Below are 13,068 nucleotides of genomic sequence, written 5' to 3'. Positions count from 1 at the left end.
GGTTTTAATAAGACCAATGGGACGAGGAGGGAGGAGAAGGGTTTTAATAAGACCAATGGGACGAGGAGGGAGGAGACAGGCGGTGACGGATATGTGTCAATCGGCTGTGATGGAGGGGCGGGAATTGGGGACACTACCAAATAGGAGAAGAGAACTCCCAATTAGGCAACATGGAAAAGATACTGCAAAAAGACATACAGGGAGGTTATCTAGAGACGATGCCACAAAAGAAGCCATTACAACTGAGAAGGGTAGTTGTGATGGAGATAAGGAACTACTCTTGTGTTTTTAAGTTGATAGCGTTTAACTAAGGCAATACACCAGTATATCATCAGGAACCACTGAGATCATGGCAACTCAATTGGAAATATTTACACCAGCAGCAGCGAATCAGGTCTTTCTATTTCAGTAGGGCATGTGGTGAAGTGACCACCCAATGAGGGGCTGTAAGTGCATATCTGTGCAGGGGGTCTCTTCAACCCCATTCATATAACAGAAACACTGGGATTATATCAGGTAGTGTATCGTAAGTAAGTTAACATCATTGTGTGTGTGTGTGTGTGTGTGTGTGTGTGTGTTCCCAGCCCAGCAGGGAGAGCCATACACTCATTACCGGACCACTGTGGCTGCCTTACTGCGATGAGGTTCTTCCATGAAGTGGGGTTAGGGAGCCATGACAGTGAGCAATTTAGTCACAAAATGAGTCACACGTTGTATAAGACATTTGTAGAAAACAACAAGGGGAAAATGACAGACCTGGTTGGTGTTAAAGCAACAATCAGCAGTTAACACTATAACCAACTCCCCGCCACTGTTTCGTTAAGAGCTGAGGGATGGGGCTGGAGAAATGTAACCACTCTCAGATTCACAGAGCTATGGATGCAAGGACTGATGGTCCATTATGTCAAAGCTAAAAGTTTAACCATGTTTCAATGGTATTCACTGTTTGTTTACATGAACTTAGTTTACAAACATCGGAGTAAAACAAGATTATATTTTGAATTTTGAGGTGTACGAAAATGTAACTATGTTCAAAAAGTTATATTCTTCAAGAATCAATGGGTAAATATCGTTAATTGATAAATCAAGAAACATTTGTAGTGACTGCAGATTTCCCCTTTAAGGCCTGGCCAAGTTTAATATGTTTTAATCTTGAAATCTGGGAGGGTTTGGAAAAAGACTTTCAACCTGTGCCAAGGGTTCTGGACCATTATGGCAAAGGAGGTAGTGACTGAGCTTGCCCTGCTGTATCCACAAAGCTGTTCCCCCCCTTTAAATCGCTACACTAGCACTGTCCCTGTCTACTATGGGAGCGCTGGTGGAACCGGAGTCCCCCACAGTTCCGGAATGTCTTTCCACACTGACCGCAGACGTACGGCTTCTCCCCAGTGTGTATGCGGAAATGCCTGGTGAGCGCGCCCGAGTGGCGAAAGCGCATGGAGCACACCGAGCAGGTATAGGGTCTCTCTCCAGTGTGGATTCTCAGGTGAGTCTTCAGGTTCTCCAGACGGTTGAAATCCCGGTCACACTCGCTGCAGTGGTAAGGGCTCTGTCCCGGGGGGAAGACCTGACGCTTGGGGTGGGCCTGGGTGTGGTGTCTACGGAGCTCACTGGGCTGGTGGAAGCCCTGGCCACAGAGTTTGCAGATGTGGCTGGAGTGGGGGATAGTGGGATTAGGGATAGTGGGATTAGGATTGGTCCTGATCTGGACTCCATAGATCTGAGGTGGGGCAGCAGGGATGATGGGAGTTGCTGCCTCCCCTGGTTGGAAGAGGTTGTTGGGGAACTGGGAGGAGAAGGCTGGAAGAACACTGGCTGTTGGGGCCGTCAGCTGTGGAACCTCTGTGTTGACCATACGAGGGTGAGCTGTGGAGAGAGAGAGAATACATCAAATAATGATTTCATGTTTTATTACGCAGGTTTCATATGCATACATTCTACATATAGGCAAAGGTGTTACTCATTCTAATAAAATCATTTTGAGAAATACTGACACATAATGGTTAGTATTACTCAGTCGGTGATCAGTCTTATGAAGTCTAGTGGCATCTTGTGGATGATATAGTCAGTGGCTATTTGGAAGCTCTCTGCTATTATCTGGTACTTACACAAACTATGGCTGGTTCCAGGAAGCAGAGAGTCAGAGATCTGTAAGTCCAAAGGGTCTGGTTTCCACTCCTCTAACATCTTGGACTGAACCAGAGACAGACTATCAGGACCAAAGTCTTCTTTTACCACCGAGTCAAAACTGGAACCAGAGCTGGGACCTGACCCAGAACCGTTCTCCTCCTTCACTCTGACCTGCTCCATCTCAAGGCTCTGATCCTCTATGTGAAGTGGTGATGGGTCATTATCTACAAATGTTGTTTCTAGACCACTATGACTGATGATTTCTACACATGCCTTGTGGTCCATACACAAACTGGAGGTCTCTTCCCTGACTTCTGAAAATGAAAAAGACATTCAGAACATTTTTTTTTATTTTGTCAGGCTTAGACTGTATTTCTTGTTCTTATCTAGCTAGTCAAGCGAACACTGTATTTCTGTAATATTGTATGTCTGACATATCATTTGGCTTGATAAAAAGGCCTACCTTTAAGCAGGTCATGATGAGGGATAGACTGTCCTCTTGAAGCTGGATGTAGGTCTTGGGAACAAACCCGACCATCCTCGCTGATTTCACTGAAAGATCCATGGTCTTTCTGTCGTTCACTACTGATCTCTGCCTCCACAATTTCATATCCATATTCGTCCAATGAATATGAGGACTTTATATTTAATTCGTTGTCCTTTGACTGCTTTTGAGTCTTTGCTAAGTTGTTGTTATTGTTGTTGTGGAGAGGACTAGTCGACAACTGTCTCTGCGGACTTACACTACTCGTCGTTTCCACACATTGACGCGCATCATTCAACTCTTGCTCGGTTGTTTGCAAGCGTTGTTTAAGAGACTTGTTTTCCCGTAGGGTTTCGTGCATCTGATCGCGGACATCCCCAAGCGCTTGACCTACCAGTTTAGTGACTTCTAACACGGCAATTTCCACAGCCACCTCGAACGCACCGTGGATCGTCGCCGCCAGTTCGTCCTGGAAAGAGAGCGATACCTCACCCTCTCCGGCGGGTTTCGAGGGGCGAGCTTGGGCTGACATTGAAGTCTCTCTTTTGATCCCTGTGTTAGTTTTTGACTGTGGTTTCATGTTGTTACAATAACCTTACTGCTAGTCTTGATTACAATATTACTGGCTACTATGTTGCAATGTGGTTGGCTACAATATAGCAGGAAGAGAGTAACTCCGTCTGAATCTTTCTCTGCTTACCCAGCATCTGGATATATCAGCTGGACATTATATATTATAGAAAACCTTCTAAAATGTCTATTGGCGAATGTTTTACATTTGCGCTATGAAATTTGTATCGCGCTCTTCTTCCACAACGTCTTAATAACAGACAATGACTGTACGGCCAAGAGGATCAATTCTATTGACAAGATGGTTGACTGACCGCTCTAACGACGGAAATACATGTCCGCAAAAGGCGAAAAGCAGGCGGGAGGATGCGCGATCAGGTGGGAACATTCTAGCCAATGAGAGGGTAGATACGCCTGTGAACAACAACTCCCATATAAAAAAAAAATTGCACAAAGTTGCCGGAATGTTACATGCATTACACTTAGGCTATATCAGTACAACTCGTAGCAACCTAATCATTATGAAACGTATATTTGATTAAATGATAAGCTTCTCATATCTAAATAGTATTGACCAAATTCGCCCACTCTCTCATTGCCGCCCATACAAAAACTCCGCCCTCTGCTTAAACGCTTTTTCGACAAGACAGATATTTTTTTGGTGGAGTCGAGCATCTCACTTCACCGCTTCCTCTGTGCTGTATACGCAAACGACATTAACGAGTCACGTCCGGGTCACGGATTTTTAGAAGATTTCTAAAGTAAAAGTCCTCCATGTGTAATAGAAGAAACGTTTTAATAACCTGTATTTATTCATGATTATATGACGCTAATTTGTGTTATTTATATGACCTTGGAAGTTGAAAATGCCACTTAAATACAAACAAATATTAATCACTGAATGTTTTGATAATTATTGTATAACATCACAAATACATTTAGGTTATTGACACTTTTCTACTATTACAGGGAGGGGCTTTTATTTAGAAAAATATATAAAACTCCGTGACCCGGAAAAGCTTTCATATTGTTTGCCGTCGAGACAGTGAGCAGCACTAAGCTCGAACAGTCAACTCGTTTACTAGAGTAGCAGGTTGTGGAAGAATACTCAGTTATATTGTTTGCTAGTAATTGTAACCAGTAAAAAAAACAAAATGCTAAGGAAAAAATCCACTAGCAGAGAAAAGAAAAGGAAAAGTTCACATACGGAAGCGCAGCATGTCGACAGAAGACGCAGGTGTACCGAATCTAGCGTGGAGGTGAGAAAACATTGAACACTCATCCACGGCAAAGCTAGCTTTGCTCATTTATACAAAATGTTTTATTAATGTTGTCTTTTTGGTCTGTTCGTCTTCGCTCCTTCTGTTCTGTGTGCACCTTCCCATCACACACACACACACCAAGCCCCCCCTGCCACTCACAACAACAGGGCTGAGATCACGTCTTCCTCTCTGTCCAGCAGAATCGGACCAAGGTAAAGTTGGTTTTATATTCACACGTTGACGTTCAACAGACATTCTCCAAAGGCCATTTTAAAATGGTAAAAACCAATAACGAATTCACTGTTTTGTCACAGAATCATCAAACTAGATATGATGTATTCTATAAATGTCTAGTATACTTTTACAATCTTTGGTTTGAGTAGAAATTCCAGTTCGGATTTGATAGAAATAAAAATTGCGTTGACTACATGCCCCGATTTATACAGTTTTAAATGTCATTTCATAATGTTATGTATTTCTAGCAAGTCAAAACTGGATTCCCCCCCCCCCCAAAAAAAGGTTGTAAAAGTATGCTAGACATTTATAGAATAAATCAATTCTAGTTTGATGTTTCTGTGACAAACCGTGAATTAGTTATATATATTTTTTTTACAATTTTAAATGGCTTTTGGCGAATGTCTGAATGTGTGACTATAAAACCAACTTTACCTTGGTCCGAATTTATTTTATTTTTCCTTTATTTAACTAGGCAAATAAGTTAAGAACAAATTCTTATTTTCAATGACGGCCTAGGAACAGTGGGTTAACTGCCTTGTTCAGGGGCAGAATGACACATTTTTACTTTGTCAGCTCAGGGGATTCAATCTTGCAACCTTTTGGTTACTAGTCCAACGCTTTAACCACTAGGCTACCTGCCGCCCCAGAATCCATCGAGACATTTATTTTACTGTAATAGACAAGTTCACTTTTCTAACGATACCCTTTTTGTCTCTCCTCAAATTGCACGCAGAACAGACTACTAAAACAGGAGTATCAGTAAACATTGATTGTGGTAAAACATACTGCTATATGACTCCATGAAACAGGACTCCAAGGACGAGCAGGCAGATTTGGAGTTGATTGAGCCTGGCAGCGACGTCGAGGAGGGAGGACTGGACCTGAGTGTGCCATTTAAACCAATCAGTGCCTATGTCACAGACCGACATGAGATGCTAGATCAGTGCTTTCACGTGCTGGGAGAGAGTAAGCTGCAAAAGATGCTGCCTGATGAACTCAAGGTGATTGTGTAGTGAAATTCAGGGGTAGCTTGAAAAGGACTGGAACCAGGGTCCCTGCATCAGAGGTGTTGGCTGTGCAAAGGGGCTAGGCTGAACATAATTACTAATTCCTAACCCATTTGTATGTTTGGTCAGCACATCTGTTCCATGCTACTTAATGTAAAGATTGGCTGTGTGTTTGATGTATTGTGGACAATCAGTTAATAGTATAGTCAGATGGTGCCACTAGTCACATTTAAGTAATTTCTCTGTTTTAATTTGATTTGGTGCTGTGGGCATTTGCCAGTTTTATTAATTTGTACTACATTGATAGCTTGAAATTAGAGACGGTTATGGTATCTTCTCTCCCTCCTCCCCCTCTCTCTTGTTTCCAGATTTGTTCTCTTTTGTTTTTACAGAGCTGTAGTCTGGATTACATCTTTTGTTTTTACAGAGCTGTAGTCTGGATGAAATCAAGACATTGTGCAGGGAGCAGCTGGAGCAGCTGTCTCAAAGCCACCTCCTTCAGATACTGGAGGGTAAGCCCATGGGTCCATTCAGCATCACAAGGTGGTGGTCTACTGTTAACCCTGCTGTCTTGTCGGTTCTCTTGGTCTGTTATAGGCTGGGTGGTGTTCAGAAGACACTAAACGAGGAAGTAGGCTATTACCTGAACTTCTCCCAACAAGAACCCTTTTTTTTTTTTTTTTTTTGCTACGTTGTGTCGTTCTGAACAAGATCCATTTTCACCTCATTAATCTGATGGTGTGTTTGGTTGATGTTCTCAAAGGTGAAGAGCTGACTGGTTCATCTGAAGGGGATAGGGAAAATGGCGCCACCGATAGCCAGTGAGTAGAACTGCATTTAATTGGAGCGTAGTACTGCTTCTTACCTTATCGTAATCCGTTGCAAGGACGTGAAAAGGTCTTGTTATCGCTGATGGTTTTTGCAGTTGTCAACCTGTGTAGCGAGAACCAATTGTAAGACATGGCGTTGTGTACACACAATAGGCCAAACTGCTTATTTGCTGTAAAAAGCCAATTTTGCGTTCTACAAAGAATGTTTTACTCTTCTAGATTTATATTGCTTTGCTATTACTGGTGTGTAGGCTAGTTGACATTGTGGTGCTAGTTGCAGGTAAAAATGCAAACATTTGTCATAAAAGTGATCAACAGTAATACATCATATCCTGATTTAAAAAAAAAAAAAAAAATGTTGGTGTTTTTTAATTTATTCATTGTATTTGATTGGTCAATGTTAGTCCGGAAGTGATTCAACTGAAAGTGTTTTTTTTTCTTTCTTTCTGTAAAGGCAGGATAATAATGTGGATTCTACGTCGTCCCTCAAAGAGAGTGTTGAAGTGGAGATCAAACAAGGTACTGGTAGCTGATATTGGTCTAGGCCAGTGGTTCCCGAACTTTCTATAGTCCCGTACCCCTTCAAACATTCAACCTCCAGCTGCGTACCCCCTCCAAACCTTCTATAGTCCCGTACCCCTTCAAACATTCAACCTCCAGCTGCGTACCCCCTCTAGCACCAGGGTCAGCGCACTCTCAAATGTTGTTTTTTGCCATCATTGTAAGCCTGCCACACAAACTATACAATACATTTATTAAACATAATAATGAGTGAGTTTTTGTTACAACCCGGCTCGTGGGAGGTGACCGAGCTCTTATAGGACCAGGGCACAAATAATAATAATAATCATTTTGCTCTTTATTTAACCATCTTACATATCAAACCTTATTTGTTCATTAAATTGTGAATAACTTACCACAGGTTAATGAGAAGGGTGTGCTTGAAAGGATGCACATAACTCTGCAATGTTGGCTTTTGTTGGAGTCTCAGTATTAAATCATTAAATCATGTTAGAGAGCCAAGAATGCACTCTCACATAGGTACGTGGTTGCAAAGGGCATGTTTGTTGTCCTTGTTAATACAGACAGAGAAGAGCTCCAACTTCTTAATCATAACCACAATTTTGTCCCGCACATTGAATATAGTTGTGGAGAGTTCCTGTAATCCTAGATTCAGATCATTCAGGTGAGATAGGCCAGTCGTGTGAAGCTCATCATACAAGCGGTCAGACAAGTGAAAATTATGGTCAATAAAGAGAACTTTAAGCTCATTTCTCAATTTAAAAAAAACGTGTCAATACTTTGCCCCTTGATAACCAGCGCTCTTCTGTATGTTGTAAAAGCATTACATGGTCGCTGCCCATATCATTGCATAGTGCAGAAAATAAATGAGTTCAGGGGCCTTGCTTTAACAAAGCCTCTCGGTGGATGCTGCATAGAATTCAATAATTGTTTCCAAACATCTCCTGCCATGTCACTGATGCGTCGTGAAAAAGGGTTGTTTGATGAAGGCATTGTTTGTGTAGTTTTTTTTTGTTGGGTCTTTTCCCCCAGCATTGTCCCAGCCATATCCGCGGCAGCAGGGAGAATGAAGTCCTCCACAATAGTATGGGGCTTGTCTGTCCTAGCCACGAGCTCACCATATAAGACACTTCTAGCCCCTTCTTATTAATGGTATTTGTTATTCATGTCTTACTACTCAAAAGTCGTCTTAATTCTCACACAAAAAACTCTCGTGGCTTATTTTTCAAATTGGTATGTTTCTACATGTCTGCACAAGAGTGAAGGTTTAGATGGACTGTTTGAAAATGTGAATCACATTTTGGGAAATAGCCGGTCTAGATTTTAAGGCATATTGGCCACACTCTGCTCTCGTGTTAGATGAAAGGAAAGTGCATGCACTTACGACGCATCAAGGAACATTTTTTGCTCAACTTATAAAGTGCATTTTCTTGACCGCTGATATGCTTCATTTTGGGGGATAACATGAACCATTTACACACGTGGGAATTGGTCTGTATGGAAATGTTTCTTACAGAAGAAATTATGGAAAGCAAACACATAACCATGGTAGCAATTAAAAGGAAACAGTTTGGAGATGGTCAGAATTATTCAACTAAAGGTGAGGACACCACAGTTCACCTGACAAGACTGAATCCTGACGTTACGCTGTTGATTGTATGTGCATTTTACAATTACTGTATTTCTCGTTGCATTTGTTGATAAGGAACTCTAAAAATACTCTGGATACATTCAGTAACATAATAAGACTGTTCCTGGTACGTGGTGTAGGTGCAACATAAGACACACAAAAAAAGACAAGTGTTTGTGTGAGAGGTCTAACTGGTGTTTCCAAGTGGCCACACATCTCTCCAAAGTGTGCACAGTTGTAAGTATTTCCAATGCACTTTTTTTTATGACTCAGTCTTCAACTATAAGGTACTTTTTTTGTTGAGTTCTCCTATCTGTGTCTTTGAGGAACTAGCTCAAACACACTTGTAGTTTAATTTAAAACACAGCCCTGGATCCCCGACGTCACACAATTACTGTTTGTGCAATCCAAAAATGGTCAATTTTTTTTAAAGCACAATCTAGATTAGGTGGGCATGATTTAAAATCTTGCTCTATTGCCAACATGACTACCAAAGTTATAAAATACAATCTTAATAGTGTTAAGCTTTCACAAGACAATTCAGGGAAACGGATTGTAATTTTGGTGAGCAAAGAGGTCATAGGCGCATGTGCCACAGCGAATTTTCTTCACAATAAACCAAACCGTCTCATTCTGTTCAGAACAATCCAGGGTATAACGCCGTGTCATCTTGTAAACTGTACATCAAACATCGTTTTTATAAATGTTGACACTGTGACATGAGTTTTATAATTCGTAAATGTGAAGTGCATGTTTGGATTCACGGGTTTTGGCTTGCTTGTATGACATCAAAGCAGTGTTTTATTATAATCAAGGTCTCATCTTTCAAAATACATTGAGTCCTCTTTAATTTACAGCATTTCTCTCTCTGACAAAACATTTGCAAAAGTTGCCCAAATAGCAGGAGGGAGGGGGGGGGGCCGCCATTTTGTCAAGTGGTGCTCAAGTTCAGAACAGCTGTCGATCAAAACCCCATACAGAGCTGTGAAGCAGAGACCCTGATGTCTGACGTCTTGTATAGCATGTTTCTGTTCAGCCACTGTGTTCCAATTTAGGTGTTTATCAGTGTCCAAATCTGCCATTTCCAACCTGTATACGGGTACGAGTGTAAACAGTGGATTTAAAGCACAAAATACTTAAAGGTTACTTTTGTGGCGTAGTATTACTTTAAGTGTTATGACGATTGACTTGAGTTTTCTGGGCCCTGATGTCTGCAGTAGTGCTGCACGGGTCAGCTGTTTGTTCATCCGCACCCGCCCAACTATTGTATGAAAATTTGAGGCCCGACCCATAACCCCGCAAATATAGAAAATGTGCTGTAGGCTACAGTCAGATGGTGGAACGATTTATTTTTACGGGGGTGAAGTGTGTGTGTGTGTGTGTGTGTGTGTGTGTGTGTGTATATATATATATATATATATGTATTAGCCTAATTTAGGTATGTTTCTGCTTAAAATGTCCAGGATTTTGGTTTGCTATTTGTTAATCAACTTGTCTATAATTTGATGCATGCAGCTTCTCTTCTGTCGTATGTTGCCCTACAAGACTAAATAAGCCTTTGCCTACCTGAATGATATAATGAATGCTTCAATCTACACTGCTCAAAAAAATAAAGGGAACACTTAAACAACACAATGTAACTCCAAGTCAATCACACTTCTGTGAAGTCAAATTGTCCACTTAGGAAGCAACACTGATTGACAATAAATTTCACATGCTGTTGTGCAAATGGAATAGACAACAGGTGGAAATTATAGGCAATTAGCAAGACACCCCCAATAAAGGAGTGGTTCTGCAGGTGGTGACCACAGACCACTTCTCAGTTCCTATGCTTCCTGGCTGATGTTTTGGTCACTTTTGAATGCTGGCGGTGCTTTCACTCTAGTGGTAGCATGAGACGGAGTCCACAACCCACACAAGTGGCTCAGGTAGTGCAGCTCATCCAGGATGGCACATCAATGCGAGCTGTGGCAAGAAGGTTTGCTGTGTCTGTCAGCGTAGTGTCCAGAGCATGGAGGCGCTACCAGGAGACAGGCCAGTACATCAGGAGACGTGGAGGAGGACATAGGAGGGCAACAACCCAGCAGCAGGACCGCTACCTCCGCCTTTGTGCAAGGAGGAGCATTGCCAGAGCCCTGCAAAATGACCTCCAGCAGGCCACAAATGTGCATGTGTCTGCTCAAACGGTCAGAAACAGACTCCATGAGGGTAGTATGAGGGCCCGATGTCCACAGGTGGGGGTTGTGCTTACAGCCCAACACCATGCAGGAGGTTTGGCATTTGCCAGAGAACACCAAGATTGGCAAATTCGCCACTGGCGCCCTGTGCTCTTCACAGATGAAAGCAGGTTCACACTGAGCACATGTGACAGACGTGACAGAGTCTGGAGACGCCGTGGAGAACGTTCTGCTGCAACATCCTCCAGCATGACCGGTTTGGCGGTGGGTCAGTCATGGTGTGGGGTGGCATTTCTTTGGGGGGCCGCATAGCCCTCCATGTGCTCGCCAGAGGTAGCCTGACTGCCATTAGGTACCGAGATGAGATCCTCAGACCCCTTGTGAGACCATATGCTGGTGCGGTTGGCCCTGGGTTCCTCCTAATGCAAGACAATGCTAGACCTCGTGGCTGGAGTGTGTCAGCAGTTCCTGCAAGAGGAAGGCATTGATGCTATGGACTGGCCTGCCCGTTCCCCAGACCTGAAGCCAATTGAGCACATCTGGGACATCATGCCTCGCTCCATCCACCAACGCCACGTTGCACCACAGACTGTCCAGGAGTTGGCGGATGCTTTAGTCCAGGTCTGGGAGGAGATCCCTCAGGAGACCATCCGCCACCTCATCAGGAGCATGCCCAGGCGTTGTAGGGAGGTCATACAGGCACGTGGAGGCCACACACTACTGAGCCTCATTTTGACTTGTTTTAAGGACATTACATCAAAGTTGGATCAGCCTGTAGTGTGGTTTTCCACTTTAATTTTGAGTGTGACTCCAAATCCAGACCTCCATGGGTTGATAAATTGGATTTCCATTGATTATTTTTGTGATTTTGTTGTCAGCACATTCAACTATGTAAAGGAAAAAAGTATTTAATAAGATTATTTCATTCATTCAGATCTAGGATGTGTTATTTTAGTGTTCCCTTTATTTTTTTGAGCAGTGTAGTTGACATCGGTAAAGTTTTCTGTCATGTCTGCTGGGATGGTTGAGTATAACGAACAGATTCCTTTCGACCCAAACTGATTCCTGTCACTTTATCTGCAGAAGGTGGTGGCTCGGAGGAGAGTGACGTCCTTAGCATCAACGCCGACACCTACGACAGTGACATCGAGGGACACAAAGACGAGCCGTCCGAAAAAACTGAGGAAGCCGCCAGGACACTGGAAGTAGTTGCTGGAGAAACATCTAACCCCGGCCCCTCCGCGACCCCAGCCCCTGCCGACGGGAATCCCTTTGCTGACAAACCCCCCGAACCGAAGAAAGAACTCCAGAAGGACATAGACAAAAGCGTTAGCGAGATCCTAGCTTTAGCATCGACACCTGACCAGGAAGACGCAAAAAAACAGATGGCGCCACCACTAGCTGCTGCTCCAGAGTCCTCCTTGTTGGTTACGAGGCTACCCACTCAGAGTGCACCCATCCCTGGGCCAGCTCCAGCGCCAAGCCAGCCCTCAGCCCAGCAGCTGGAGCTCCTGGAGTTAGAGATGAGAGCTAGGGCCATTAAGGCCCTAATGAAAGCCAACGATGTGAAGAAACAGACGTAAACAAGGCTAAGGCTCTCAAAGACTTTGTCGTTTTTAGATGTTTCTAAAATAATTTCATTTTCAGAAAAGGAGTCATATGATTCAGTTGTTGTTCTTTTGAATTTTAAGGACTGTAATCGAGTAAAGTTTGTTTTCCTTCTACTTAACATGCTTTGTACATATTTATTTGAGAAAATGTGTTCAGTGGATTCTCTATCACGGGAACCTACGGCCCGATCCGTGAGCATATGGAGCAGCTGCACCCCCACTTTCAAAATAGGAGTGCAAATGTACACCGACTGTACAAAATCTTAGGAACACCTTCCTAAAATTGAGTTGCACCCACTTTTCCCCTCAGAACAGCCTCAATTCGTTGGGGCATGGATTCTACAAGGTGTCGAAAGCATTCCACAGGGATGCTGGCTCATGTTGATTCCAGTGCTTCCCACAGTTGTCAAGTTGGCTGGATGTCCTTTGGGTGGTGGACCATTCTTGATACACAGGGAAAATTGTTGATTGTGGAAAAGCCCAGCAGCGTTGCAGTTCTTGACACAAACCGGTGCACCTGGCACCTACTACCATACCCCGTTCAAAGACACTTAAATATTTTGTCTGACCCGTTCACCCTCTGAATGGCACACATACACAATCCATGTC

The 13,068-nt window shown here is 43.1% G+C and overlaps 2 protein-coding genes across 3 annotated transcripts; one reads left to right on the top strand and one right to left on the bottom strand.

Moving 5' to 3' along the window:
• Window positions 1-973: 973 nt before the first annotated feature.
• LOC115198077 (zinc finger protein 16) lies at window positions 974-3,558 on the bottom strand. The gene is made up of 3 exons (XM_029759756.1): window positions 2,594-3,558; window positions 2,109-2,444; window positions 974-1,866 (listed from the first exon to the last, which is right to left on the bottom strand). Exons 1-3 carry the CDS (start codon window positions 3,192-3,194, stop codon window positions 1,286-1,288), a joined length of 1,518 nt encoding a protein of 505 aa, XP_029615616.1. The 5' UTR covers window positions 3,195-3,558; the 3' UTR covers window positions 974-1,285.
• A 617-nt stretch (window positions 3,559-4,175) lies between these two features.
• Window positions 4,176-12,578, top strand: caap1 (caspase activity and apoptosis inhibitor 1). Of its 2 annotated transcripts, XM_029759753.1 has the most exons (6): window positions 4,176-4,443; window positions 5,493-5,684; window positions 6,118-6,202; window positions 6,454-6,511; window positions 6,975-7,039; window positions 11,933-12,578. In XM_029759753.1, the coding sequence occupies exons 1-6, from the start codon at window positions 4,339-4,341 to the stop codon at window positions 12,430-12,432; spliced, it is 1,005 nt and encodes a 334-aa protein (XP_029615613.1). In that variant the 5' UTR covers window positions 4,176-4,338; the 3' UTR covers window positions 12,433-12,578. The 2 variants fall into 2 exon arrangements, with proteins under 2 accessions (XP_029615613.1, XP_029615614.1); XM_029759754.1 differs by lacking the exons at window positions 4,176-4,443; window positions 5,493-5,684 and having other exon boundaries at window positions 6,288-6,511.
• The last annotated feature ends 490 nt before the right edge of the window (window positions 12,579-13,068 follow it).

The sequence above is a fragment of the Salmo trutta genome, chromosome 8, assembly GCF_901001165.1.
Source record: "Salmo trutta chromosome 8, fSalTru1.1, whole genome shotgun sequence".
NCBI classification, from domain to species: Eukaryota; Metazoa; Chordata; class Actinopteri; order Salmoniformes; family Salmonidae; genus Salmo; species Salmo trutta.
The sequence above is the reverse complement of the archived record's forward strand: the minus strand, read 5'-3'. Positions and strand labels throughout refer to the sequence as shown.

Coding starts and splice junctions, on each gene's coding strand:
- LOC115198077 (XM_029759756.1), bottom strand. CDS start 3,194: ATGAAACCACAGTCAAAAACTAACACAGGGATCAAAAGAGAGACTTCA. Junction 2,445..2,593: donor TCATCATGACCTGCTTAAAG/GTAGGCCTTTTT, acceptor TTTCATTTTCAG/AAGTCAGGGAAGAGACCTCC. Junction 1,867..2,108: donor TGGAACCAGCCATAGTTTGT/GTAAGTACCAGA, acceptor CTCTCTCCACAG/CTCACCCTCGTATGGTCAAC.
- caap1 (XM_029759753.1), top strand. CDS start 4,339: ATGCTAAGGAAAAAATCCACTAGCAGAGAAAAGAAAAGGAAAAGTTCA. Junction 6,203..6,453: donor CCTCCTTCAGATACTGGAGG/GTAAGCCCATGG, acceptor ATGTTCTCAAAG/GTGAAGAGCTGACTGGTTCA. Junction 7,040..11,932: donor TGAAGTGGAGATCAAACAAG/GTACTGGTAGCT, acceptor CTTTATCTGCAG/AAGGTGGTGGCTCGGAGGAG.